This window comes from Salmo trutta, chromosome 27, assembly GCF_901001165.1.
Source record: "Salmo trutta chromosome 27, fSalTru1.1, whole genome shotgun sequence".
In the NCBI taxonomy this organism is placed as follows: Eukaryota; Metazoa; Chordata; class Actinopteri; order Salmoniformes; family Salmonidae; genus Salmo; species Salmo trutta.
The window spans coordinates 1,636,073-1,664,064 of NC_042983.1; the positions used below are offsets into that span (position 1 = coordinate 1,636,073).

Below are 27,992 nucleotides of genomic sequence, written 5' to 3' on the forward strand. Positions count from 1 at the left end.
CCCTGTCCAGCCACCAAGCTGTCAGACCTGTTTGGCGTTGTACGCAAGGCGTCAGGGCCCATGTCTGACGGGGAAGGGGCCACCAGCACACCTCCACCCCCTCCAGCCAATCCCTCTGTCGCCGCCTCCCCACCCATGACTCACACCCCCATGCAGCGTAAGTAGACTATAGCAGGACCAGAGTATTTAGATAAACAGGGCCGCATCAGAAATGGAACCCTGTTCACTCATAAGAGAAGGATCTGTGTTTTGAGAGGTCTTCATGAATATGTTTCATATTCTTCCTTCTAAGTCAGTTTGTAATAACTCAATTTCGAATGGAACATGTCCCTTTTCTGGTTATACTTTAAACTTACATTTTTTATTTGTGATTTTTTTCTACTCCTACACCTTCTCCCTCTTTCTCCTGCTCCTTTGCTCTCTCCCTTTCTCACTCTCTCTCTCTCTCTCTATCTCTCTCTTTCTCTATACCTCTGTCCCTACGACCAGTGTCCCGTCTTTCAGACCTAGTGAGCAATGTTCGCCGGTCGCCTGCCCCAGCCCCTCCCCCCGCCAAACCTGCGCCCCCCGAGGTAGAGGTGGCACCAGCCCCCAGGCCCACCCCCCCCTCATCACACCCCACCTCCCCTCCTCCCTCCATGTCCCCCTCCAGCCTCTCCCTCACCTCTCAGAGTGAGTACTGGACATGACCCCTGACCCCAGAGTGTCAGCCAATCAGAAGGCTTTACTCACAGTATGGTATAGTGCATGCATGTAGTGACACCACTCGTGTTTGGTAAGCACTGCAAAGCCCTAACGAGGTTTTCTCTAGCATTATATATCAGGCGAGGCTGGCCTCTTGACGAGCTCAGTTGGGTAAAAGGGGCCTCTAAGCTTTTTGGTTTGAATAGATTGTTTTGGTGGGTTTGCAGCGTGTTTTGAGTTTTGCTGTAAAAGCCTTTATTTGCTTTAGGGTCTTTGGATCCTACCTAGGGGAAACAAGGAAAACACAACTAACTGTGTGCTGTTTTTTTTCTTGTTGGAAGTGAAAATGGTGAGTTGTGTGGTGTGACATGTAGCAACTAACATTCACTGCAGAGTGATATTGTGCTAGAGTTATCAACTGGTTGTGTTTGTTTGTCGTTTTGTTGTTGGTTACAGGTTTTGTTTTCAATCGCTGTGGTGCATTTTCTAAAATCTTAGTACAAAACTCAGAACTTGTAACGCAAGTCTCATATTCAAAACCTTTTATTGTTCATTCATTTTGTTTGGATACATCTTTCACCACACAAACATGAATCCAAAATATAAGTTTACTGTGAAATACTATGAGAACATTGATTTCATCACCAAAACACAACATAATGATATCTTCTCAATGTAATGTGAGCATTGCATTGTGAAAAGCAAATACTTTATATGAACATGTATTACAATGCGAAACATGTATTTCTAGATGAAACTCTGATTTAAGTTTGGTGAAAAGGAGACTATATGAATTTGTGTGTTTTACTTAAATATGTGCTTAGAGGTATGAAACAACTGTCTTTTTGATGATCATTGTGAAGGTTGACTACATACTTTTGAAAATTGCACCAAAGTGATTGAAAAAAACTGCAATACAGGATTTGTTGCTTATTATAAGCGTGATCAAGATTGTTGGTTTGTGTGTGTGTGTTTGTGTGTCTGAGGTGGATACTGTGCACATTAACCGCACACAACTAGTTCTCTCCACTGGCGTGTGTGTGTGTGTGTGTGCGTGTGTGTCTGACTCTATGCTGTGTTCCTCCTACAGCACGCAAACAAGAGATCATCAAGATCACTGAACAGCTGATCGAGGCTGTCAACAATGGAGACTTCGAGGCATACGCGTGAGTTCATCAGTGTGTGTGTGATGGTTAGAAGAAGGATTTTATGATTGATAGTCATTTTTAGTGTGAGCATGTATCAGAATTTGTGTGTGCGTCCGTGCGTGCCTGTGTGTGTACGACATGAATGCGTGTTTCCTCTCCCCAGTAAGATCTGTGATCCTGGTCTGACCTCCTTTGAACCTGAGGCCCTGGGCAACCTGGTGGAGGGAATGGACTTCCACAGATTCTACTTTGAGAACCGTAAGAACTGCAGAGATGCTTTATATTCTATTGGGGGATAACACATGCACCTAATCCAGCACCAAGGATTGGGGGAGCACCAGAAAGCGATATCATTCTGTAGTTTGGGACTCATTTTCTTGAAGGACCTTTTGATCTTTAGATATGGAATGACCGAACCTATTCTCTCAAATCACCATTTTGACTTAGTGTTTTACTTTCTGTGTCCCTTTCTTTACCATTCCCTCCCTCCCTCTCTCCCTCCCTCCCTCCCTCCCTCCCTCCCTCCCTCCCTCCCTCCAGTCCTGTCTAAGAACAGTAAGCCTATCCACACCACAATCCTGAATCCCCACGTCCACCTGATTGGAGAGGACGCTGCCTGCATCGCCTACATCCGCCTCACCCAATTCGTTGATGGCCAGGGCCATCCACGCTCCAGCCAATCAGAGGAGACTAGGGTATGGCACCGCCGGGACGCTAAGTGGCAGAACGTTCACTTCCACTGCTCGGGTGCGCCTGCCGCGCCACTCCAGTGAGGTGTGTAGAACATGTTTGTATCCTGTGTGTGTACACACATTTACAGTCATGCACAGACACGCTGTTTTGAAAACTTGTTTTCAGAAATGGAAGATGTGAAATGGAAATGTCTGTTAAATTGTGTCTCCTGTGTTTCAGGAGTAGAATGCCATAGCCACAGCTAACAAGAGTGCTCTGCTGGAGAGAGATAGAGGGAGAGCAAGTCCAGTGTCGGGTGGCTCTGAGTCCGCAGCGCCAGACGTCTCCCACACTAGATACCTAGCATGCATCTCTTCTTTACGACTACCTGTCACCACCCGCCACTGTACCCACTGACAACCATCTCAACAACCAACCAACCATCCGACAACAATCTATTGTTTTTCCAACAACAACCCCCTTCTCCCCCTCAAGCCCAAACTTTGGACAACTCACGTTTTGCCCCTTTTCTCCAATCCCAACTCCTCCAACCCAACCACTGCCACACCTATGGCCAATATTGGGCTGTGGGTAGGGAGTGTTTCAAGGGGTATGTTGGGGTGTTTTCTTGGCCTCATTGTGCATTTGATTCTTTGTCTTATGTCACATGATGTTCCCTCTTCTTCCTCTTGTGAATCTTCACTTGTGTTGCGTAACACTACACAGGAAATACAGTATGTAAAGTTTTAAGTAAAATCTATTATTATTATGATTATTAATATTACACAATTGAAATTGTATATGTAATTTGTATAATTCAAATGATTGATGCCAGTGGTTTCTAGAGTTGAAGGAAATATTTTGTTTTCTCTATCTTTTTAAGGAAGCATGTTGTTTTTCAGTATTCACAGTGGCTGTTTTCTATTGTGGCTTTTAAGTGACAAAATGGTATTGGCAGTTTTTTGTATAAGCTTCTTGTAATTGAATCTATTCTATTATACTAGACCAAAGCTCATGTTTAAGAAAAAAAACTTTTGGGAGGAGGGGGTTGTTTGACGTGGTGTGGAGGAAGCGAGTGTGTGAACGTTAGAAGTGCGTGTGTGCGCGCGCGTGTGTGTGTTTCTGTGCGTACGTGTGCACGTGCGTGTGTGTATGTGTGTGTGGAACCAAGTACATGGGAGTGTATTAGTCCATAGGTGGCCGGTTTGATCAACTGGTTTGAATTTTCATCTTTGTAATGTGAACAGCTGGAAATGGGGTTGGCTTGGTTTGGTGTCTTCCGTCGTCCGGTCACAATCAACTGTACGAAACGAGATTCAACAGTAACAGAGGCTTTTATTGTATTTCACATTAATCATGTTTTTGCCTTTTTTGTGTTTATTATTAACATATCTCAGAGGATAGACCTACCGGTTCTCTCTTACTCTCTGGTGTTGGCCGTTGGTGTGTGGGAAGGCTCTGTGATCCCCAGTGCTCCCGGTGGTTCGATTAGATATTGCTGTACACTGCACTGCACACACTGCAAATGAGGCCTCTATAGAATTTTACAGCCGCTGTAGAACAAGTGAATAAACAATACCACAGCAGTATTATGCTATAGTGTCCATACATATCAGCTTCACTATTTATTATTCAACATCTTAAAACAGTTTTGCGGTCTCTTTAAAACAGTACAGTACCTATAACACCTCTCCCATCTCATCTTTCTGTACAGGGATGCTTTATAGAACCTTTGGTGAGCAGAGATGAAGCCTTACACACTTAAATCCATACTGCGTCACAAGGTGCAACTGTCCATTCTCTCACACGTCAACCTTGAGCCAGTTGCACTCTGAACCTATATAAAATCTGGAAACTGCATCACTACTGAGGTCCTGCATTGCATAGAGCCGTGCCTAGGGCTCCATGCCTGTTTAATATGTTTAGTGGGGTTTAATGGAGAGCTAACAGACAGGCTGTTGGATTGGAGAGATGTGGGCCTGTGCAGTCTGCAGGTAGCAGGTGTTTTAGTGGTGAGGTCAAGTAAATGTGTGGGTGTTTACTTTGCATACACCTTGTCCCTCTCTCCTGTGGTCTCTAGTTGTTGCTGCTCATTTTAGAGTGGAGAAATGTGACTGAGGTCTCAGGGTATCCAGAAGACTGTGTATAAGGGGATAGCTCTTGTGTTGGTTTTCCACATGATGGAGAGGAGAGGAGAGGAGTGGAGAGGAGAGAGAGAGAGAGAGGCTTTATTTCAGCGGTCCTATCAGTCCTCTGCCTTCAGTCCACGACTTACTTTTGTTATGATTTTTATGTATATTATATTTTCACATTTGTAATTTCATCTTCATTGACTTGTGTTACTATTGCATGTTATTGACTAGTGTTACTACTCATTGTGTTTGTGCCAGCGAGAGATGGACAGATGGATTTACATGTTTTAGGAAGAGATGGCTTCACACCCATGCATATGAAGAAAAATCAGCTCTGGAGTGTTTGGTAATGTTGCAGGCCGACTATATCACAGTTGTTGCATTTCATCAACAAATGGTTTGCGTGTCACATCGTGGACTGTGCAGTCGGGTATCCGATTACTATAATATATTATAGGATGGGGTTAGCCGATATGTTAAATACCTATCCAGACATTGTGAGATCTGTCAGGTGTCTGCAACATATAGTCAGCCAGGAAGTTGATCGAAGTTTCACATTGTGGATCTAAGTGAGTGTTTTTTTTTTGTTGCCGTCCTACTACCATAGTTGTTATGCCTGCCTGTGATTGGCTGCCTTTGGAAGTGTCTCATCACTATTGGCCTGACAATTTTGACCATCTCAATGGATAGTGAGGCGGTCAGCCGGTTGGTTAGTCCTCAGGTTTATATTTATTTTATTATTTATTTATTTATTTTATTGGTCAGTTATGTGCTTTTTCTTCAATGTTTTATTTAGTTTTTCCCTCGATATACAGCTCACGTAAATGTTAAATTACTCTCTGTTGCATTGTGATTTGGGGCGGCAGGTAGCCTAGTGGTTAGAGCGTTGGGCCAGTACCCGAAAGGTTGCTGGATTGAATCCCTGAGCTGACAAGGTAAAAATCTGTCGTTCTGCCCCTGAACAAGGCAGTTAACCCACTGTTCCCCGGTAGGCCGTCATAGTAAATAAGAATTTGTTCTTAACTGACTTGCCTAAATAAAGGTTGAATTAAAAAAAATGTAAAGGGAGGTCCTCTTCTAATGTCCCTATAAGTGTTCCTGAGTGATCGAGCTAACCAAACATGTGAACCGACCTCTTCCCCCTTTCCAAAAAAATAAGAAATAGCAGCATGTACAAAGCAGCATGTATTAACTAGCATCTTAGCTGGCATTTCTTTGCATGATAGTCAACAGGACACTAGTTTTGGTGTTAACCCTGATTTGTCTTCTAATTTTTCATTTTCTACTGAATGCTGGTATACTAAACCTTTCTCAATCTATTTTCTGAGCTTTTTAAGTGCATAAAACTATTTTTGTCTCGAGACGACATAACAAAGATAGATGAGAGGCTGACTTTGATAGTGATGATTATGACAAGGATGATGAACATGTAATGATGATTCTATAGCATGCTTTTATATGGAGCTCAATGTTGTCAATCCAGAGTGTCTTACTTTTATACATACAGTAGAGAGAGGATTTCCAGTGGATTTCCAGTGACTCCTGCTCAACTGAACTTGCATGGGGGGGGAAATCCTAACTTCCACTTAAGTACATTTTTAACATAGTATTGCATTGATGTCACTGGTACTGTAGACTAAGTGGACATTTTACTTACAGGGAATGCATAATCTCAAACAGCAACAATCAAATATAGCAGAAAATGGAGTAGGCCTAGATGGGCTCAAAGATGCCCTCTGGTGGTTAAAATGAGCATTTAATGGCATGCACTGCGACGTACTGAATCCTAGCCACAGCATACTGCACAATATACTGCAGTATGACACAACTTTTAAATGAGGAACCACTGTAAATGGGAGTTAGGATTCAGCCCTTTGAGAGGAACAGCACTCAATAAATACTTACTCAAAAAGGATACATAAAGAACACCTGCAGTTCCTATGTAACCCCACTAGAGAGCACTCTTACATGTAATAAAGCACAACTAGCTGATAGGGGGGCAGATTTGCCTGAGATTGTAAAGGCTGTGGAAGTAACTTTCCAAAAAGCAAACCTTTGAGCAATCAGTTCCAATAGACTTTAGAGGGAAGAACACACTGGACTATGTTTCTTTTAGTTAATTTCGGAAACATTTTAAACAATAGGAATACAAAGTGCATCCATCCAGTGACTAGACCACCTGTACTGACAACACTGAGCTAGTATCTCTGTAGTATGTATTTAACTCTTTTCCTAGTCCCTCTGTTTAAAAACTTTATTCAATCATTTCTCTGCAGTTGGGTCTTAGTTTTGTTTTTGTCCATTTGGGTTTCTTCTGTAGAATATATTGAACCTATATTTCTCTGATTCTTCTGATTATTGTGCTACCCCAATGTGCTACATGTGTTTCTCTAACTTAAGGAAATGTGTTAAGGTGTTATCAATAAAATGACCATTTAAATAAAAATAAGTTAATTCCTCCTTTGCTTTTTATTGATGAGAGGAGAAATCAGTTTCAAGTTTTTCAATGGTTAATCCAATACAGAGATGAGCAAATAATATTACAATAATATGTTGACATTTAATATAAAAATATATATATATATGTCACAAGTGTAACTAGGCTAACAGTTTATACTTAAGATTCATACTTGGTTGATGTAACAGGATGATGATTCATGTTAAATAATATCTGATATTATTCAAATCAGAATATCATATTTGATATTGATTAGTAAAGCATATACAGATAAAGCATAAGGCTACCCATGTATTATTCATTCAATATTTAAAAGTCAATATTTATTTTGAAAAATTATTTTTGAAATAACAAAAACTAATGAGATAAAAATCATACAGTATGCACAGAACAGACCTCTGGAGAAATGATTTACAAATACAGACAATCTCAGATCCTCCTTATGTCATCATCTCTCTGTAAACACACACTGTCATTACTCTCCTGGAGTTAAACTTGAACTGATCACAGACATTATGCCCTTGGCCTTTGCCCTCTTAAGTTCTATTCAGGGAAATGAGTCTTGTGTAGAAATCTGGTGACTTGTAGTACAAAGCTTATCTATTCCTTTCATGAATCTTCATAACAAACCAGAGGAGGTTGGTGCCACCTTAATTGGGGAGAACAGGACTCGTGGTAATTCTTTTTTACATTTTACATTTTAGTCATTTAGCAGACGCTCTTATCCAGAGAGCGACTTACAGTAGTGAATGCATACATTTCATACATTTAATTTCATGCATTTTTTTTTTTTTGTAATGACTGGAGCAGAATCAGTGGAATGGTATTAAATACATCCAGCACATGGTTTCCAGGCGTTTGATGCCGTTCCGTTTGATCTATTCCGGCTGTAATTATGAGCCAGAACAGTTACATGTAGATGACGGAAACCCAGCAGTGCAACATCCCCAGCATGAGAGCAGAGTTACAACCCAACCCTAAAAGCATTACTCTGTGATTCGCTACGCATAAATAAACAGTTCTTAGTGTATATTACCAAAACATAAAAACATATTCATTAGAAACCAATGCATTAATATTTATCACACACCTCATCGGGACTACATCGCTGTCAGAGACGCCTCTAATTGTCAGATCTGTATATAAGGGTAGATAGCGTCACCGGGCTTTGCTATAGAGAAGTATGGGAACAGTTTATCAGTAAGCGTGTCTTTATGTGTAGATGTGTGTCATGTCTTTGGGTTCATAGGACACCTCCCCGCTGTCATAGTTCAGCTGAACACTGATCCTCTGGGGTCTCCTTAGAGGGGGAGTCTTACCACCTGCCCAATACTCACTGCTCTTCAGCCATAAAGCCCAGATTCCATACTTTAGGCATACATAGAACTCCCATCTTCCTGTTGACTGACTCTCTGGCTACACATATAACCCCGTCAGGGTGGTCCCCCACCTCCCAGCTGTGCTTCCTGAGCTGAACCCCTCAGAGCCCAGCTCCTGTCTGGGTTGTCAGGGAAATGCTGCCTTTTGCCTAAATTTCTCACCCTGGTCAGACCATCAGATATAGCCTACATTCAGCAGTGTTGGGTTCCAGAATCACAGGAGTGTATTGGACGATCCCTTGCATCTTCTCCCAGACTCTGAACTGCAGGTTACCCAGGTGTTTGGCCAGTGAAACATTGCAAGTCAACAGTGCGAGGGAATGTATTTTTTATTTGAGTCATTAATATTTCAACAAACCTGGAAAACACTCCTGAACTGGAAATCCAAAACTGAATATCATACCCCTTAACCATTGTTTTTGTTTTAAAAAACAATAGTAAAACAGAGTGATATTCAGTGAGTATTCCAGGCTAAAAACGTCTACAAGCCTTACGAAGCCTTCATCCTTTCTCAGGCCAGTTTGACCAGTCTCTCGCTGGCCTCCCACAGTTTTTTGGCCACACCGGCGTCTCTGGCGAAAGGTCTCAGCGTGGTGGGCTGGCAGTCGGTGAAGTATCCCCCACTGTGCTTGGCAGCCTCGTCCGACACGGCGCAGTAGACCACGGTCTGAGCGCCCATCTCACACGGCACGAAAAACATGAACATGATCACCTGCACCAGCATACGGAACAGGATGGAGTAGTGATCTGTCCAACTGCTCTGAACATAGCCTGGAAAACGGAGGGAGATGTAAGTGTGATGCATAAAATAATTCCCACACACTGATTCTGTGCCCCAAAATGGAGGTATCCAGTAGCTATCCTTGTTTTAAAATGTGTTGTCTTTTCTTTTTTACGTTTTTTATCACTTACCAATTAACTTTCAAATCGACAAGAGAGTTGTGCCTCCATTTTCTGAAACCATGTGTGTGTGCATGCCACTGTGAGACAGATAGTAAGCCCATCTCTTCCATCATCCTGGCCATTTCATTATGTGACTATTTGATCTATAGCTATGACTGTATTCGTATAATCTACAGTATACAGACCAGTGTTTCCTCTGAAAATTGTAGTTGCAGAGGGGGGAGTTTATTTTATATTATAAATGCTTCAGTATACTGTGCAGATCAGAGAAAAAAAGTTAGATCACAATAAATGTCTTTTTTTAATGCAGTTATTTTCCATTAGCAGCAGGGCTCTAGACAGTTTTTCCAGTGCCAAGACATGATAGAAGTTACATATTTCATCTAACATGAATGCATGATAAGATGTTTTATTGTCACATGCACCGGATAGGTGCAGTGAAATGTGTTGGTTTACAGGGTCAGCCATAGTACTACATCTCCCATGGAGCAAATTAGTGTTAAGTCCCTTGCTCAAGGGCACAACGACAGATTTTTCACCTTGTTGGCTCGGGTATTCGAACCAGCAACCGTTCAGTTACAGGCCCAACGCTCTAACCGCTAGGCTACCTGCCACCATGATGGATATTTTGATGTGCAAAATGTCAAAATAGGATTCAGAATTATCAAGATGTATTTTGCCTCTTTTGAAAATATTATTTGCTTGCAACTTTTTTTGTGCATATTGGCCTAGGCTAATATATGCTACATAAATAACCACCTGAGGAAGTAGGAACTCAAAACACATTAGCTAGTTTGCTAACTCTAAATATGATATTATAGCTCATAGACATTTATAATTTAACAGTAAAATGATTGTCCTACAAAAACTTTCCATGGGTAGGCCAATAAATCGCAAATGGCGAGCTCCGTTCCGTTCTGCCACTGCATCATCTAAATTACATAGGCTACTCCGTTTGTAAGAGTTGAGAAATATGTATACTTACAGAAAGCTGAGATTACCCCCTAAAGCTTGGGCCCCCTCACCAGATGGCTTATGACATGTTCATATGCTATGGCAAAATGTTTAGAATTACACTAAATTAGCTATAAAACTGCACATTTTTCTCCCATGGCAAAATGTGTAGAATTGTAGGAAATTAGCTTTAAAACAGAAACATTTTCTCTAAGAAGTTAGCTGACTAGGTGAGAAGGGTGAGGGTTGACTAGTGCAGGCAGGTAAAAAAAAAAAAAAAAAAGTTACACCTTTATTTAACTAGGCAAGTCAGATAAGAACAAATTCTTATTTTCAATGACAGCCTAGGAACAGTGGGTTAACTGCCTTGTTCAGTGGCAGAACAACATGTTTTTACCTTGTCAGCTCGGGGATTCGATCTTGCAACCTTTCGGTTACTAGTCCAACGCTCTAACCACAGGCTACCTGCCGCCCCAAAAGGTTGAGACTTTACTAATTGAAGGGTGAGGATGAGGAATGACAAAGTTCCTAATATGTAACAGTGACTGGCACATATTACGGAGTTACATATTAGGAACAAAGTTCCTAATATGTAACTCCGTAACAGTGACTGGCACGCTCAGCCTGTCTCTCCAGTGACTAGAGCCCTATCGAGGACGGTGTTGTACCCGGACTAAATAACCTGCAGAACGATGTTGTACCAGGACAGATTCAGACCCCTTGACTTTTTCCATATTTTGTTACATTACAGCCTTATTCTAGAATGGATTAAATTGTTTTCTCTCCTCACCAATCTACACACAATACCTCATAATGACAAAGCAAAAACAGGACATTCAGAGACTTGTCCCAAAGCCACTCCTGCGTTGTCTGGCTGTGTGCTTAGGTTCGTTGTCCTGTTAGAAGGTGTACCTTCACCGTAGGGATGGTGCCAGGTTTACTCCAGACATGACGCTTGGCATTCAGGCCAAAGAGTTCAATCTTGGTTTCTTCAAACCAGAAAATCTTGTTTCTAATGGTATCAGAGTCCTTTAGGTGCCTTTTGGCAAACTCCAAGCGGGATGTCGTGCATTTTACTGAAGAGTGTCTTCCATCTGGCCACTCTACCATAAAGGCCAGATTTTTTAAGTGCTGCAGAGATGGTTGTCCTTCTGGAATGCTCTCTAATCTCCACAGAAGAACTCTGAAGCTCTGTCAGAGTAACCATCGGGTTCTTGGTCACCTCCCTGACCAAGGCCCTTCTCCCCCGATTGCTCAGTTTGGCCGGGCGGCCAGCTCTAGGAAGAGTCTTGGTGGTTCCAAACTTCTTCCATTTAAGAACGTTTTTGGCACCCTTCCCCAGATCTGTGCCTCGACACAATCCTGTCTCGGAGGCCTATGGACAATTCCTTTGACCTCATGGCTTGGTTTTTGCTCTGACATGCACCGTCAACTGTGGGACCTTACATAGACAGATGTGTCCCTTTCCAAATCATGTCCAATCAATTGAAATTACCACAGGTGGACTCCAATCAAGTTGCAGAAACATCTCAAGGATGATCTAAGAAAACACGATGCACCTAAGCCCAATTTTGAGTCTCATAGCAAAGGGTCTGAATACTTATGTAAATAAGATATTTGTTGTTTATTTTTAATACATTTGCAAACATTTATAAAAACCTGTTTTTGCTCTGTCATTATGGGGTATTGTGTGTAGATTGATGAGGAACATTTTGTATTTAATCAATTTTAGGTAAGGCTGTAAGGTAACAAAATGTGGAAAAAGTCAAGAGGTCTGAATACTTTTCGAATGCACTGTCTGTAGAGGAAAAGTGAATGTGCATAACAAAACTGTATTGAAAGTACATTTTGTAGAAATACTATGTTTTTGCAGTGGCAGCAATGATTTTACCATGGCGCAGGACCACAGCTAAATTAATACATCGTTAACGCTGACACAAAGTAATGCATCAAGCCTCACCAGGGTGCACAGCGTAGGTGGTCACCCTTTTCCTCTCTGTCATCTTGGCCATTCGATTATTTTATATAGTCATAATCTATCATTGTATTAGTGTGACAAATGTAATCTCAGTTTACAGTAGTGCTTCAAGCCTCACCAGGGTGCACAGCGTATGCCGTCACTCCTTTGCCCTCCATCATTCTACCCAGCTCCTGGCTGAAGTAGATGTTGGCCAGCTTGCTGCGGCAGTAGGTGAAGAAGGGCAGCAGGTTATAGTTGAGGTCCTGGAAGTCTAACTTCTGGTACTTGTAGTTGGAGCAGGTGAGCGTGACCACGCGGCTGGGGGCCGAATCCTTCAGGCGGCCCAACAGTAGGTTGGTCAACAGGAAGTGGCCGAGGTGGTTCACACCGAAACACATGCTGAAGTTGTCCTCCGTCCAGTCCAGCACGCTGGGCATGGCTGTGAGTGGAGAGGTGAGGTTAGCTAGCAAGATTTCTTAATGTTTGAGTTTACTACCTCTGAATGCCAAAGAGTCTAAGGCAGGTGTGTCAAACTCATTCCATGGAGGGCCTAGTGTCTGCAGGTGTTTCCTTTCAATTAAGACCTAGACAACCAGGTGAGGGGAGTTCCTTACTAATTAGTGACCTAATTCATCAATCAAGTACAAGGGAGGAGTGAAAACCCACAGCCACTCGGCCCTTCGTGGAATGAGTTGAACACCTGTGGTCTAAGGGCTTCTTTATGAGGGTATCACAGACTCCTCTCTCTCACCTGCGTTGTTGATGAGGATGTCCAACCTCTTCTCTCTCTGAAGGAAGGTCTTACAGAAGTCTTGTATGGAGCGCATGTTGGCCAAATCCAGCTCCATGTGATGGACGTTAACGTTGTGACCCCTGATCTTGATTTCCCTCACCGCCTTCTCAGCCTTGTCCACGTCACGGCAAGCTATGATGACACGGGCACCTCGCGTCGCCAAAGCAACCGCCGTCTCTTTGCCGATGCCAGCATTGCCACCTAAAAGAGACAGGTAGGGAGGGAGAGAATGGATGATGATTATTATTACAAAGCCATAACGTCCAATGATGTACCTCTAATGTACAGCAAATGATGTGAAATAGACTACAGTCTAAAAAACTAAAAGGTAATGTATTAATGTGAAATAAAATATCATCAATTAAACATCTGAATAAGGGGGGGTAAGGTTGCTAACAGCACTGTGACTTTAAAAAATACATCAATCCTCCCTCTGAGAAGGTTTACACTAGATAGCACAGCCACAGTCAAAATTGGCTATATCGTAAAAATTCATAAAAACAAAAATGCGCTTTTTGGTCTTTATTTCAAGTATGGATTAGGCATAAGGTTAGTAGTGTGGTTAAGGTTAGGGTTATAATTACATTTTAAAAAGAGATTGTAGAAAAATGGTTTGTGCCTGCAGTAACTAGTAACAACCCTGAGAGGTGTTACCTGTTTTATTTCATGGTAATAAATCAATTCATGCATCTCTCAACTTCATTGCTAAAATCTCAAACTATTCCTTTAATACGGAGGAAATTACAGTCATTGGAGCCATTTACAGTTTTCTTCTGTATAGAAAATTCTTAGGCGGGCCATACAAGTGGTAATTTTCAGGATGGAAAAACAGTTTTGGTGTCAACTTAAACAACCAAAACCAGATAGGAAGCATATTGAACTATACATATTGTTTTACAATACCATCTTTGAGAACTAACAATCAAATAAAAGGTCTGGGAGTATAGAAAATTCCCAAAACAGGGGAAATGCCCAATGATTTTGGTATATTGCTTGAGCAGGCAAACACAGCATTACCCTTGGCAAAATACATAGAATTGCAGAACATTGTCTTTCAGCTCCATGACGAACTGTAATTGCAGGGAATTAGCTTCAAAACTGCGAAATGTTCTCCCAGCTCAATTGAATTTTTTTTAGAATTGCAGAAAATGTGCTTTACAGAAAAATGTTCACTATGCCACCAAGATATCTTTCTAGTTAATAGACTAACAGTTACCTGTCACTCACAGGAGGTTGGTGGCACTTTAACTGGGGAAAACAGGCTCGTGGTAACGGCTGGAGCAGAATATTTGAAATGGTAGCAAGTATAGCAAACACATGGTTTCCATGTGTTTGACATTCCATTATCTCCGTTCCAGCCATTATGAACTGTCCACCAATGCGGTCACAATAACGAAACTGTACCAAATCTATTGATTTTACAATGTTTATTACTTTTTATTGCCATCATCATTTACCTGATGAGAAGACACGATTTCAATTGTTTTGCTAATGGGGTTCGCCGGTTCGACTGGGTGGCGGTCCCTGGGAAAGAAAAGCTTGAAAACCTCTGAGCTAACAGACGTACTGCCAGACACTCTGTGGTTCTGCTATGATTGTAGCTACACTATGTGCGATTGGCGATACGTCTATATGGCTAAAACAGTTCATATCGGCGCATGCGCGGCTACTAGCTAGCCAATTTGCTAGCTAGGTAGCTAGCTATCTATCCTTCTGCCTTACCAGTAATGACAACCGTTTTCCCATCCAGTCTTTTCAAGTCCGTACAATACCTCCTCATTTTCATCCATTTCAAAATCAAATAGCAAACTAATGAAGTAATAATCGTGAACAAAATATACATTTTTGCAAGCGAGCTGGTTAGCCACATAAAATAATCATGGACGCTCTTCTTGCAAAGACGTCAATGAATGAACTGAAAACTAGCTAGAGGCTAGTAAACTGTAGTTAGCATTCTGGTCGACATCAGACACGATACATCCATGGCGTACATATAAATGATTCGTCTTAGTAACAGTTCATAACGATTTCCCTACCAAACTATAAAATAAAAACTGCTCCAATAACGTATTTCAATATATATTGATAGCCAGTTGCTAGCTCACAGACAATGTGTAATTGCGCATGCGTGGAAACATTCCGCAGTTCAGTTCCGCCACAATTTGTTCTCTATGGCATCAAGGACCGGGCTACCTACTAGAGAGGGCTGAATTCCCAAGGGTTTTTCATGCTGCGCGCTGTCAAACAGAAGATTTTGGGATTCAAATATTGTTGTCCCACAGATTATTTGGAAACGGCCGTCTTTCTGCTTTGTATGCGTTAGACTACCTATTGTATTAAAAGCACATTTTTCGCATTGTTCACACTAGTTTGGTGTGCGAGTTGAAGCGCGTCTATGTGTGGTCTCATTGAAAAATAGTAGACTGCCTACATGTTTGGAGATTCACGTGGCAGTTCAATTAAACATGAAATGTGTCTGTAAATACATATTTGATAATGGAAAGAAGTGAAGGGCGCTCAACCAACGTGAGTCGAGGTGCAATAAATTGTTTTTATCGTTATTGAAAAGGCACAACTTGTGCATTGGATGCGCCTTTCATTTTCAATACCCTAAATATGGATAACCCATTTATTTGTCTCTGCCTGTAAATCGTTCTCCTAAAATGTAGGCTATATCCTATATGCAAAACGTAGCAAGTGTCGCGGTCATCATTCTTGCTGCTTCGAATTCCGTAGCCATAACTGCGATATCACATGCGCGTGTGCATGAGCCGAGAAGCACCGGGAAGTTATCATTCCAAGGAAATGTACTTCCTAAATATGATTAAAGTATAGTTTAGGCTACTACATTGATCACCTATATTTGGTGTGACAGGTAGTCTAGTGGTTAGAGCGTTGGACTAGTAACCGAAAGGTTGCAAGATCGAATCCCCGAGCTGACAAGGTGGTAATGCACCCTAAGGTTGGATGCCAGCTGCCCAATAAACCCCACAGAAGAAGAAGAGGCTGGGGCGACAACGGTAACTAGCTATAGCTAGTACATACCGGTAGAGTGTCCTTCGCCCCCCTTGCCTGTCGGGCACTGTTTTCCCACTGTTCTGTTAATGATGGCGAGGGTAGGTGTTTGGCAAAAGGGAGCGAAGGAGGGAGTGCTAGTTTAGCCAGCTGGTCCTGAGGACTCCGGTACACAGCAGGCGGGAGGTGGCACCGTGTTTTAGTACAGCTATTGGGATACTCCACTCGTGAGTAATTTATTTTATAGCGGTTGTGACAAATTGATCGGTTTCTGTTTTCTTCCCCCAAATTTGTCTCTAGCTTTTGAATGGTTGGGTATGAGCTATTATGACCCCATGCTTGAAAGCTATGACTCTCAGGAACACGAACATATCTTCTATTTCCCCTGATGCTCACAAACAATGCAGGACACGTCAGAAGAGACTGTAAAAAACAACGCAATAAAAATGATGGCAATGCATATATTTTTTATATACACAATTATTACGTGAGGATCTTTCCTGATGTTTTCCTGAACTTTCCAATTCCTTTCTGATGCATTTCACTCACTTTGTGATGCAAATTTTAAAAAAATCCACCCATATCCAAGACGTTTGACATATTTTGTTATTAGCCTTATGAACATATAAACTTGGTTGCAGTTAGTATCTGTGCTAGAATGGTTAGAAAGTCCATAAAATAAAGAAACAAATACTATACATCGGTATTGGTCGATATTGCAAAGAAAATATCAGATACACCTATTGACCCAGAATTTACACATTCTTAACTTGAAAGTGAAAAACAGAAAATATTTAGAAATGAAATGGTTAAATATTTTTTAAACAACTCCCCTTTTCTGGGCCGCAAATTGCTTTTGACAAACAAATCCCTTTGTTGAATTTAGAAATCCTGATGTGGCCCTCGAGCCAAAATTATTGCACATCCCTATTTCATATATCATGACTGGCCTGTGAGGATCAGCTCTACAGAGATATCTCTCCCTCCCGCAGAGGGGGAGAGGTATGGAGGTGGGGGGTTTTATGACCTCACGCCCATTGTAAAATATAAGGCAGCAGACCAACTCCTTTCTGGTCTTTAATGTGAGAGATCAGAATGTCTGTGTGCCTTATGAAGAGTTTACAGCCCAAAACTAAAACATCAAATACATGGACTTTGGGACAATATATTTCATCAGCCAAATGGGTGGAATGGAATATGAAAATTAATGTCTATTTTATGTGATTAAAAGTTAATGAGGACGTTATAACGAAAACATTGTAACTTGAAGAGATTTCATAATGTGTTTTTGATGTTCACATACTGTATGTTGTGTAGAAAATATCCAGATCAAAGAGAATGTTTTTGTGACAATGAGGCTGTGATTTTAGTTGTCTAACGAGAACATAGTAAATTGTGATACCTTGCCTCGTGACTAGCTACGCCCCGTGAACCCATTGAGCGTGTCATAAAGACGGAAACACCCCCTTTCTACCCTAGGGTATAAAACATGTGAGTTGAGAATTAACATACTAGACTAGAGGACCACGCGCTGCAGGTCCACGAGTAGTCACGACCCCGAAACACAACACGAGGTTGAAGAGGACAAAGGAACCTCTTAACAATCAATGCTACGATTGAGTACTGTATCTAAGAAGGTGAATTCAAGAAGGACCACTCGGTTATTCTCTTGAAGTCATCGGTTGTCTACACTGCTTTCATTCCCAAGCTGGGAGCGTCGACACGGCTGATTAGCCTCCTCAGAAAACCACTCTCACAGAATGAGTGCAAGGAAACCGACAACTAAGAGAAAAGACATCGTGACATCTTGTGGACAATCAGAGACTTACACTCGATAACGAAGGAGACGGCCATTGAAAGAACAAAGAGTCGGTCGAACCTATCCCTCTAAGCGGAACTCGGCCCATGAAGAGATACCCAACGGAGACCTTCAACACTTAAATACATGCATTACAATTCTTACCCATAAGAGCGGCAGTTCGGGTCAAGGTGTTAGGGCTAAACTAAGCATAGTTTACAAATGTATCCAAGTGTTGCTTTTCTCTCTTGCTCTCTCTCTCTTTAAATCTCCATCTTGTGTAACATGTGTTGGTCCGCATATTGGTCCGCTAGGGACCTGTTGTCATTGTATTAAGTTCTAATCAATAACCTAGGGTGTGTGTGTGTGTGTGTGTCTGATGTTATAAATAATCAACTCAATTTGTGTGGTACGGAATGAATAGTGAGACCTGGGTTTGCGCAGATTTAAAGGATTATGCGACGTTCAGAATGAGACTGATATGAGGAAATGATTGACTGCTATAATATCGAGATTCTGATTTATTATTGAGTTCATTCGGGAAACGGTAACTCATTAAACAAACTCTTCCCGTGGTGCCCCAGGTAACTAATGAGTTGATTGTTACAGGATTAACTACGAACAGCTCTTCATTCAGTAGCCATGATTGTGTTAAATAGACATGGGCTGGGGCCTCAGACTGTCCTCTGCTTGGGGCCTCCAAATCACTAAGTCCACCCCTGCCAGTAATGTCAGGGCAGTGTGGAGTGGTGCCATTGTTTGCATTTATAAATCAATAAATACATGTTAAATGTTTTACTTTAGTGAACTATCCCTTTAAAAATGCTAACAGTACATATCTGATGTTAGAGAAGCTTCCATTGAAGAATACTCTCTGAGTTCAATTTGATAGTAACTCTCCAACCATGTGATTTAAAACCATAACAAGTTAATAAAAAAATGATGATCAATAACATCAAAGTCTGCACTAAAATTTAACAATACAGCTTAAACTATCATCTTATTATCAATTTATTTTAGCTAATCATCAGTCATCAGTGCAGTACAAGTTGAATGCCTTTCCCTGTATGCAAGCTGAAAGTCAGTAGTTAACTTGTTCTTTAAAAAAATAGCATTTTATTTGTTCAAACACAAAAATGAATTGGGTTTTCTGCCCATAATAATTTATAATTTAAGGTGCTCCAAAGTTTTCCCATAGTTTTTATGCCATTTATTTTGTTTTGGTAATATACACTACATTACCAAAAGTATGTAGACACCTGCTCGTCGAACATCTCATTCCAAAATCATGGGCATTAATATGGAGTTGGTCCCCCCTTTGCTGCTACAACAGCCTCCAATCTTCTGGGAAGGCTTTTCACTAGATGTTTGAACATTGCTGCGGAGACTTGTTTCCATTTAGCCACGAGCATTATTGAGGTCGGGCACTGATGTAGGCGATTAGGCCTGGCTCACAGTCGGCATTCCAATTCATCCCAAAGTTGTTTGATGGGGTTGAGGTCTTGGCTCTGTGCAGGCTAGTCAAGTTCTTCCACACCGATCTCGACAAACCATTTCTGTATGGACCTCGCTTTGTGCACGTGGGCATTGTCATGCTGAAACAGGGCCTTCCCCAAACTGTTGCCACAAAGTTGGAAGCACAAAATTTCCCTTCACTGGAACTAAGGGGCCTAGCCCGAACCATGAAAAACAGCCCCAGACCATTATTTATCCTCCACCAAACTTTACGGTTGGTGCTATGCATTCGGGCAGGTAGCGTTCTCGTGGCATCCACCAAATCCAGATATGTCCGTCAGACTGCCAGATGATGAAGCGTCATTTATCACTCCAGAGGACCTGTTTCCACTGCTCCAGAGTCCAGCAGTGGCGAGCTTTACAACACTCCAGCCGACGCTTGGCATTGTGCATGGCGATCTTAGGATTTTGTGTGGCTGCTCGGCCATGGAAACCCATTTCAAGAAGCTCCCGAAGAACAGTCCTTGTCCTGAGGCAATTTGGTCTCTACAGCCAATGAGAACTGATATTGCTTTGGAGTAAAGCTCTGCAGCATTGGTGAAGATACACTTACTTGTAATGATCGTATTTTACAGATCCAACACTATTGGTATACACTGGTTGAGTGATAACCTGGGTCATGTTACAGGCATTAATCACAGTAAGAAGCTTCCTCTTGAGAGGACAACTAGATGATAACCAGTCAGTGTGCAGATCGCCAAGAAAATATATTTCTCTGTTAGCATTAGAGACTTTACCTAATATAAGACACATATTATCCAGATACTGACAGTTTGCAATTGGTGGCACATTAAAATAATAGATGGGTCTCTCTTGAAAAGTATATTTGTATCTCAATGAGACTTAAATAAAGGTTAAATAAAATAACAAGAATAGAAAACTGTATAGGTTGTTACGAGGCAATGTGTATATCATTTAGTTGTGTTAATAAGGGAAGCCGTTTTTAGTCTGGTCTCTCTGTGCATCTCTTCTCAGTTTTTATGTGCTACAGGTGTCATATTGAATAATGTGCTGCTTTATCTCTTCAATACAAAACAAGTGCCAGTGCCAAACTGCTATTTCTCCCTGTTAACAATTCTTCTTCTCTTTACTCTACACCCTTCTAGGTGCAGTCCTGGGGGACCCCCATTTTATAACGTTTGACGGCGTGAAGTACACTTTCAATGGGAAAGGAGAATACTACCGTGTTGACTCCCCAGGCAGAGGGCTGAGAATTCAGGGCCGGACAGAGCAGGTGAAACTAGAGAACTGTGAGTTTTCCCTCTGCTGTGAAAGGGCCAGTAGTGTCTATGCACCCTCTCATCCCTAGGGTGGCTAGACTGGCTACATCTCTGTCAGCCTCTCTGTCTCAGCTTCTCTGTCTCTGTTTCTCTTTGCCTCTGTCTATATCTCTGTTTCAGCCTTTCTATCTTTGTCTCAGTCTTTGTTAAGGTGCTCAGGGATTCAGGCTCATCTCGAAAGATAAATAATTCTGTAATAGTTTGGTGGTTTGATTGTGTTGTAAAGATAATGAATGCATTCAGACCTACATGTGTTTAAATGGTAATTACACCTTTTTACTTCTAAACAAGTTTAAATACATTTTATTCTACAGAGTGCTAGCTAGCTCTTCTTCCCAGAGAGGTGTCATCTCAGTTCATTTTCTCTCACACACACACACACACACACACACACACACACACACTCCATGTATTCTCTTTTACACAACAACAGAGCGAAGCAGTCTGGGTCTTGAGATACTTCTGGGAGTGAAAACATTTTGGCGATGTAAAAAAACATCTTATTTCCTCTTGCTTGGGATCTGAGGACCCATTGCTCTTAGCTAATCTCTCTGGGGGTCAATCTGAGTCTAGCACAGCTGCTATGAAGCTACGTTGGTTAGGAGCTCCTACAAACCCAATACTTTATATAAAGCCAATCCAAAGCCAAATCAGTGAAGAATGCCAGATGTCAGTGATGTTCAGCTCATTATTTTTGACAGATCAGTAGAACATCTGGATTGGGGCTGATGTTGCTGAGAGCTGTCAAGTTAATATTACATTATATCTTATGTATATTATATTTGAGGTTATGCTATGTGTATGAAATGTAATCCCTTACAGTAGGTTATGTTAAAGTGTGTCCACACTTTAGGCCTACAGTAAAGGCAATTTAGCGTTCAAACAAGTGTCATCTATGGTATCTTAGCCAATATTTTTCTGTGAATATGCTATTCATATGAATCTCTTGGTCCCTTAGCTCAGGGTTTCCCAAACATGGTTTCCCCCATGCATATTATGGTATATTACTGTAATGTGTCTGTGTGTAGCTGGTGTAGATGAGTCAGGCGCAGGACAGCAGATATGAGTAATGTAAGCAATTTTACTCACAGTAAATAACAAAACACGTCAATAAATCCCAGGCCACAATTACGGACCGCACTACAATAAACAATCACTCACAAACAAACATGGGGGAACAGAGGGTTAAATAATGAACAAGTAATTGGGGAATTGAAACCAGGTGTGTAAGACAAAGACAAAACAAATGGAAAATGAAAAGTGTATCGGCGATGGCTAGAAGGCTGGTGACGTCGACCGCCAAACGCCGCCCGAACAAGGAGAGGGACCGACTTCGGCGGAAGTCGTGACAGTTACGTTATGTTATTTATGAATCCCTCAAGGTATCTTAGCCAAGGCTAATAGTCCATCGGCTGTGACTATAAGTGAGAATACCTCTGTCATAGAGGTGCCCCAGGCAAAGCAGCAGGATCATCTGGAGGTGTTGAGGAACCAGCAAGTCCTCTCCTTCACAGAACAGTGATGAATAGACCTACATGGTGAGAGAGAGAAAATCAGGCATCGCTATAGTCTTGTTTGTGTAGTTTGCTTTTTTATGATTTCTTTAAAAAAAAATTCATCATCAACAAACCGATATCAAGATAATTTAGAGACAAATCCTTACTTGAGGAATGAGCGAACAACCTAAAACTTCTGCACACATCTTCTACATTGAGTTATCTTATGTCCATGTATCTAAAGTTAGGATTCAGCCTCTCCCTCTGAAGATGCGTTGCGTTCTCTGTTTGTCTTCCCTCTAGGTGTTTTCTGTACTCTCCGACACCGCAGAACATGACCGTCATGTTCTCTTCAGGGGTGGAGGTAGAGGTGCGGGGGCGAGAGGGGCCACCATGGCCCTTACCGTGCTGCTCCCCCAGACTACACCAACCTCACCCAGAGGCTGCTGGGACAGATTAAGTCTGACCCTTCAGATGACCTGCTGACCGGCCTGGGAGAGGTCGTCTCCCCTGACAACCCCAGCCCTGAGGAGATATTCTCATTCGGAGCTGGCTGAGTCAATGGGCCTCTCTCTGCATTGAAACTAACAGTGCATCTCAGTTATCCAAAGCTCTTTCTCAAGCCCAAAACAAATTCAGTAACACTTCTTACTTTAAGGGGGTATTAATAAGACCTTTATAAAACCAATCATAACAACTTTATGAGTGTTGCATTATCATTCAAACCAACCTTCATAGCACATTGTTTTCCTTCATTGCATAGACAGGAACAAAATTGTCAAATGAAGGTTATGAAAAGGATTACAAAATGAAAGTAACATGCAGTGTAGAAATAAATGTAGTTGTTTCAACTAATTATTATTAAGTAACTGGTTCCACAGTCTTTTTTTTGTTTACTCAACTTTTCGGTCCAAGTCTTACCTGAACAACAACAAAAATATGTTGGCCAAATATTCTGCCCTCGCAAAATAGTCCCCTTCTTAAGCTTAGCAGATAGATAGCAGATAGATAATTTAGATTATTTATTGCCACTGCTTCATAGGTACAGTAATAGTGACTGAAGTGAGTAAAACAGAAATATATAAAGAAAAGAACAATGAGCATGACTTATTGTATGCTATGCTAGCTGAATACTAGGCTTGGTTCATGCAAATATTCTGGGTAGCCATTTGAGTAGCTGTTCAAGAGTCTTATGGCTTGGGGATAGAAGCTGTTAAGAAGTGTTTTGGACCTAGACTTGGCGCTCTGGTACTGCTTGCCTATGACTAGGGTGGCTGGAGTCTTTGACAATTTTTAGGGTCTTCCTCTGACACCGCCTGGTAAAGAGGTACTGGATGGCAGGAAGCTTGGCCCCAGTGATGTACGGGGCCATCCGCACTACCCTCTGTAGTGCCTTGTGGTCGGAGGCTGAGAAGTTGTCATACCAGGCAGTGATGCAACCAGTCAGGATGCTCTCGATGGTGCAGCTATAGAATTTTTTGAGGATCTGAGCCCCATGCCAAATCTTGAATAGTCTTTGTTGTGCACTCTGCAGGACTGTCTTGGTGTGTTTGGACCATGATAGTTTGTTGGTGATGTGGACACCAAGGAACTTGAAGGTCTCAACCTGCTCCACTGCAGCCCCTCGATGAGAATGGGGGCGTGCTCAGTCCTCCTTTTCTTGTAGTCCACAATCATCTCCTTTGTCTTGATCACGTTAACTTCTTCGGGGTAGGGGGCAGTATTCGGAAGTTTGGATGACTGAGGTGCCCAAAGTAAACTGCCTGTTACTCAGGCCCAGAAGCTAGGATATGCATATAATTGGTAGTATTGGTGTGAGCCATGACCAGCCTTTCAAAGCACTTCATGGCTACAGATGTGAATGCTAAGGGTCGGTAGTCATTTAGGAAGGTTACCTTAGTGTTCTTGGGCACAGGGACTATGGTGGTCTGCTTGAAACATGTTGGTATGACAGACTCAGTCAGGGACAGGTTGAAAATGTCAGTGAAGATACTTGCCAGTTGGTCAGCGCATGCTCAGAGTACACGTCCTGCTAATCCGTCTGGCCCCGTGGCCTTGTGAATGTTGGCCTGTTTAAGGGTCTTACTCACATCTGCCAAATTACTGCCACATCTGACGAGCGTCGGAGCCTGTGTAGTACGATTCAATCTTAGTCCTGTACTGATGCTTTTCCTTTTTGATGGTTCGTCTGAGGGCATAGCGGGATTTCTTATAAGCGTCCGGGTTAGAGTCCCGCTCCTTGAAAGCGGCAGCTCTACCCTTTAGCTCAGTGCGGATGTTGCCTGTAATCCATGGCTTCTGGTTGGGGTATGTACGTATGGTCACTGTGGGTACGACGTAATCGATGCACTTATTGATGAAGCCAGTGACTGATGTGGTGTACTCCTCAATGCCATCGGAAGAATCCCAGAACATATTCCAGTCTGTGCTAGCAAAACAGTCCTGTAGTTTAGCATCTGCGTAATCTGACCACTTCTTTATTGATCAAATCACTGGTGCTTCCTGCTTTAGTTTTTTCTTGTAAGCAGGAATCAGGAGGATAGAATTATGGTCAGATTTGCCAAATGGAGGGTGAGGGAGAGCTTTGTACGCGTCTCTGTGTGTAGAGTAAAGGTGGTCTAGAGTTTTTTTTAAATTTTTTAATTTATTGATTTTTTTGAAATTAGGTAAAATGGATTTAAGTTTCCCTGCATTAACCTGTTTGGTATAGGGGGCAGTATTGAGAATTTTGGAAAAAATATGTTCCCATTTTTAACTGCCTCCTACACCAACTCAGAAGCTAGAATATGCATATTATTGTTCAGGTTTGGATAGAAAACACTCTGAATTTTCTAAAACTGTTTGAATGGTGTCTGTGAGTATAACAGAACTCCTATGGCAGGCAAAAACCTGACAAGGCTTCAAGCAGGAAGTACCCTGTCTGACAAGGAGTCGTGCGTCTTACCTCTTTTTATTGAAAAGTAAGGATCTTAGCTGTAACGTGACAATTCCCAGGGCTCCAATAGGCTCTCAGAGCCCGCGAAATAACTGAAGGTTTACGAGGGAACCTCAGGTTGAAATATATTATCGCCTTTTGTAAGTGGATGCTCGGAGGACCTTTCAATGATGCGCGTGCATGAGTCGCTTCTGAGGAGAAATTTTATTCGGCTGTTTAGGCTCAATGCATACTCCCGGTCGGAATATTAACACTTCTCTACGACATAAATGGCATAAAAATTGGTTTTAAACAGCGGTTGACATGCTTCGAAGTACGGTAATGGAATATTTAGACATTTTTGACACGCCAATGCGCCATGCGCGACACCGCGAAGAAGCATTCTAGAACTCACGAACAAAACGTCGCTGTTGGAACATAACGATGGATTATTTGGGACCAAACCAACATTTGTTATTGAAGTAGAAGTCCTGGCAGTGTATTCTGATGAAGAACAAGCAAGGTAAGAACATTTTTCTTATAGGAAATGTGATTTTGGTGGAGGCTGAACTGGGTGGGTATCTAAATAGCTAGCCCTGTAATGCCGGGCTATGTACTTAGATTATTGCAAAATGTGCTTCATCCGAAAAGCTATTTTAAAATCGGACATATCGAGTGCATAGAGGGGTACTGTATCTATAATTCTTAAAATAATTGTTATGCTTTTTGTGAACGTTTATCGTGAGTAATTTAGTAAAATCACCGGAAGTGTTCGGTGGGAATGCTAGTTCTGAACGTCACATGCTAATGTAAAAAGCTGGTTTTTGATATAAATATGAACTTGATTGAACAGACATGCATGTATTGTATAACACAATGTCCTAGGTGTGTCATCTGATGAAGATCATCAAAGGTTAGTGCTGCATTTAGATATGGTTTGGGTTTATGTGACATGATATGCTAGCTTGAAAAATGGCTGTGTGATTATTTCTGGCTGGGTACTCTGCTGACATAATCTAATGTTTTGCTTTTGTTGTAAAGCCTTTTTGAAATCGGACAGTGGGGTTAGATTAACGAGATTCTTGTCTTTAAATAGCTGTGAAATAGTCATATGTTTGAGAAATTGAAGTTATAGCATTTCTAACGATTCAAAAATCGCGCCACTGGATTGAAGTGGCTGTTACGTAGGTGGGACGAAATCGTCCCACATGTACCAGAGAGGTTAAAGTCCTCGGCCACTAGGAGCACCGCCTATGGATGAGTGTTTTCCTGTTTGCTTATGGCCTTATACAGCTCATTGAGTGCAGACTTAGTGCCAGCATCGGTTTGTGGTGGAAAATAGACCGCTATGAAAAATTTAGATGAACTCTCTTGGTAAATCGTGTGATCCACAGCTTATCATGAGATACAAAACCTTGAGACTTCCTTCATATTAGATTTTGTGCACCAGCTGTTGTTTACAAATATACACAGACCGCCACCCCTTGTCTTACCGGGTGCATGTGTTCTATCTTGGCGACGCAGCGTAAACCCCGCCAGCTCTATTTTATCCATGTCGTCGTTCAGCCACGACTCTGTAAAACATAAGATATTACAGTTTTTAATGTCCCGTGGGTAGGATATTCATGATCGTAGATTTTCTATTTTGTTATCCAATGATTGAACGTTGGCTAATAGGGCTAATGGTAGAGCAGATTATCCACTCGCCGCCGGATGCTTACAAGGCACCCCAACCTACGTCCCGGATGTCTCTTTCTCCTGCAAATCACGGGGATGAGGGCCTTGTCGGGTGTCTAAAGTAAATCCTTCGCGTCCGACTCGTTAAAGTGTTATATTTCTTTTTTTTTTTTTTTTACTATATTTGCAAAAATGTCTACAAACCAAGGGGCTTGAATACTTTCCGAATGCACTGTATGTTGAAAACATTATGTTAAAATCACTGTGTGTGTAACTAGTTCCACAGCCTGTTTTAGGTAAGATGCCCAATTTATTATTTTTTATTTTTTGGGGGGGGGGGGGATTTCACATATGAGACAATTTGAGCAAACACATCATTTTAACTTGACTGAATTTTGGCTTACATTTTCTCAAGTTGAAGCTAAGCACATATTTTTCTTTTAGTTCAGGTATTTTTTGGGGTTCAGGTAATACACGAAAAGTTGAGGAAACAGGCTGTGGAGCCAGTTACCTTATTATAATTACATTAAACTATGAATTATAAACAGCAATTTCTCCATTTAACTGTTCACTCTCTCTAACTAAAATATTCTCAAGGAACAGAAGAGAAGTTTTGCACTCCCTCCCTCAGCCCAGCCAACCACCTGTTTAGAGTTAAAGGTCTTCTAAAGGGTTTTAATAGATGACACGAGAGATATCCAGGGCAGGCCATGACCACATGGTGTGAGAGAGTGGGACCAGACTACATGGCAGGAACCCAGTGGTAGCCTGGCCGGCCTGAGCCACAGACACACATCATGATAACATTCCACACAACCCAGAGAGATAAGGAGAAACGAACAGAGTTTCCCTCATACGCTCAGATGCTCAAATTATTTTACTTCTCATGCACTTGCCCTTGGATCAAAATCTCTTGTTTCAGTTCAGTGTTCCTGATAACACTTTCAGTGAACCATCTGTGTAATGGTTATATATTAATTTACAATATACTGTCTAGTATAATATAGTATTACAGTGGATATTTTGGCTTTTATACACACTGTCATAAGGAACCATGAATTCTTATGATAATGCACTATGCCCTTTTGCAATAGGTTTCTGTTCCTTTATAATAGTATTCCATTAATATTTTCTATAAGGAACATATGGGAAGCATTTCATCTAATTAGTCCTTATTTTTCTTTGTCCTGTGGAAACTATGTTAGTGAAACTAT

At 41.6% G+C, this 27,992-nt stretch overlaps 2 protein-coding genes across 50 annotated transcripts in view; one reads left to right on the top strand and one right to left on the bottom strand.

The window, feature by feature from the left end:
• Window positions 1-7,095, top strand: part of LOC115164110 (calcium/calmodulin-dependent protein kinase type II subunit beta) — a 91,915-nt gene extending 84,820 nt beyond the window's left edge. For 32 of the 49 annotated variants that reach the window (XM_029716238.1, XM_029716250.1, XM_029716247.1 and 29 more), the window contains 6 exons: window positions 11-157; window positions 490-672; window positions 1,775-1,850; window positions 1,996-2,090; window positions 2,373-2,606; window positions 2,745-7,095. In XM_029716238.1, the coding sequence (XP_029572098.1) occupies window positions 11-157; window positions 490-672; window positions 1,775-1,850; window positions 1,996-2,090; window positions 2,373-2,605 (734 nt within the window). In that variant the 3' untranslated portion in view covers window position 2,606; window positions 2,745-7,095. The remainder of the gene's footprint in view (window positions 1-10; window positions 158-489; window positions 673-1,774; window positions 1,851-1,995; window positions 2,091-2,372; window positions 2,607-2,744) is intronic. The other 17 variants (XM_029716270.1, XM_029716272.1, XM_029716276.1 and 14 more) reach the window with 2 other exon arrangements.
• Window positions 7,096-8,784: 1,689 nt separating this feature from the next.
• si:dkey-174n20.1 (retinol dehydrogenase 11) lies at window positions 8,785-15,218 on the bottom strand. Its single transcript, XM_029716291.1, has 4 exons — window positions 14,806-15,218; window positions 13,042-13,284; window positions 12,427-12,729; window positions 8,785-9,244 (listed from the first exon to the last, which is right to left on the bottom strand). Exons 1-4 carry the CDS (start codon window positions 14,951-14,953, stop codon window positions 8,985-8,987), a joined length of 954 nt encoding a protein of 317 aa, XP_029572151.1. The 5' UTR covers window positions 14,954-15,218; the 3' UTR covers window positions 8,785-8,984.
• Between the last annotated feature and the right edge of the window lie 12,774 nt (window positions 15,219-27,992).

What these genes read in the sequence shown, in the direction of transcription:
- si:dkey-174n20.1 (XM_029716291.1), bottom strand. Translation starts at nt 14,953, where the DNA reads ATGTGGCTAACCAGCTCGCTTGCAAAAATGTATATTTTGTTCACGATT. An exon ending in GAAAACGGTTGTCATTACTG is followed by an intron (nt 13,285 to 14,805) that starts GTAAGGCAGAAG and finishes TGTCTCTTTTAG; the next exon opens with GTGGCAATGCTGGCATCGGC. An exon ending in GGCATACGCTGTGCACCCTG is followed by an intron (nt 9,245 to 12,426) that starts GTGAGGCTTGAA and finishes TCCGTTTTCCAG; the next exon opens with GCTATGTTCAGAGCAGTTGG.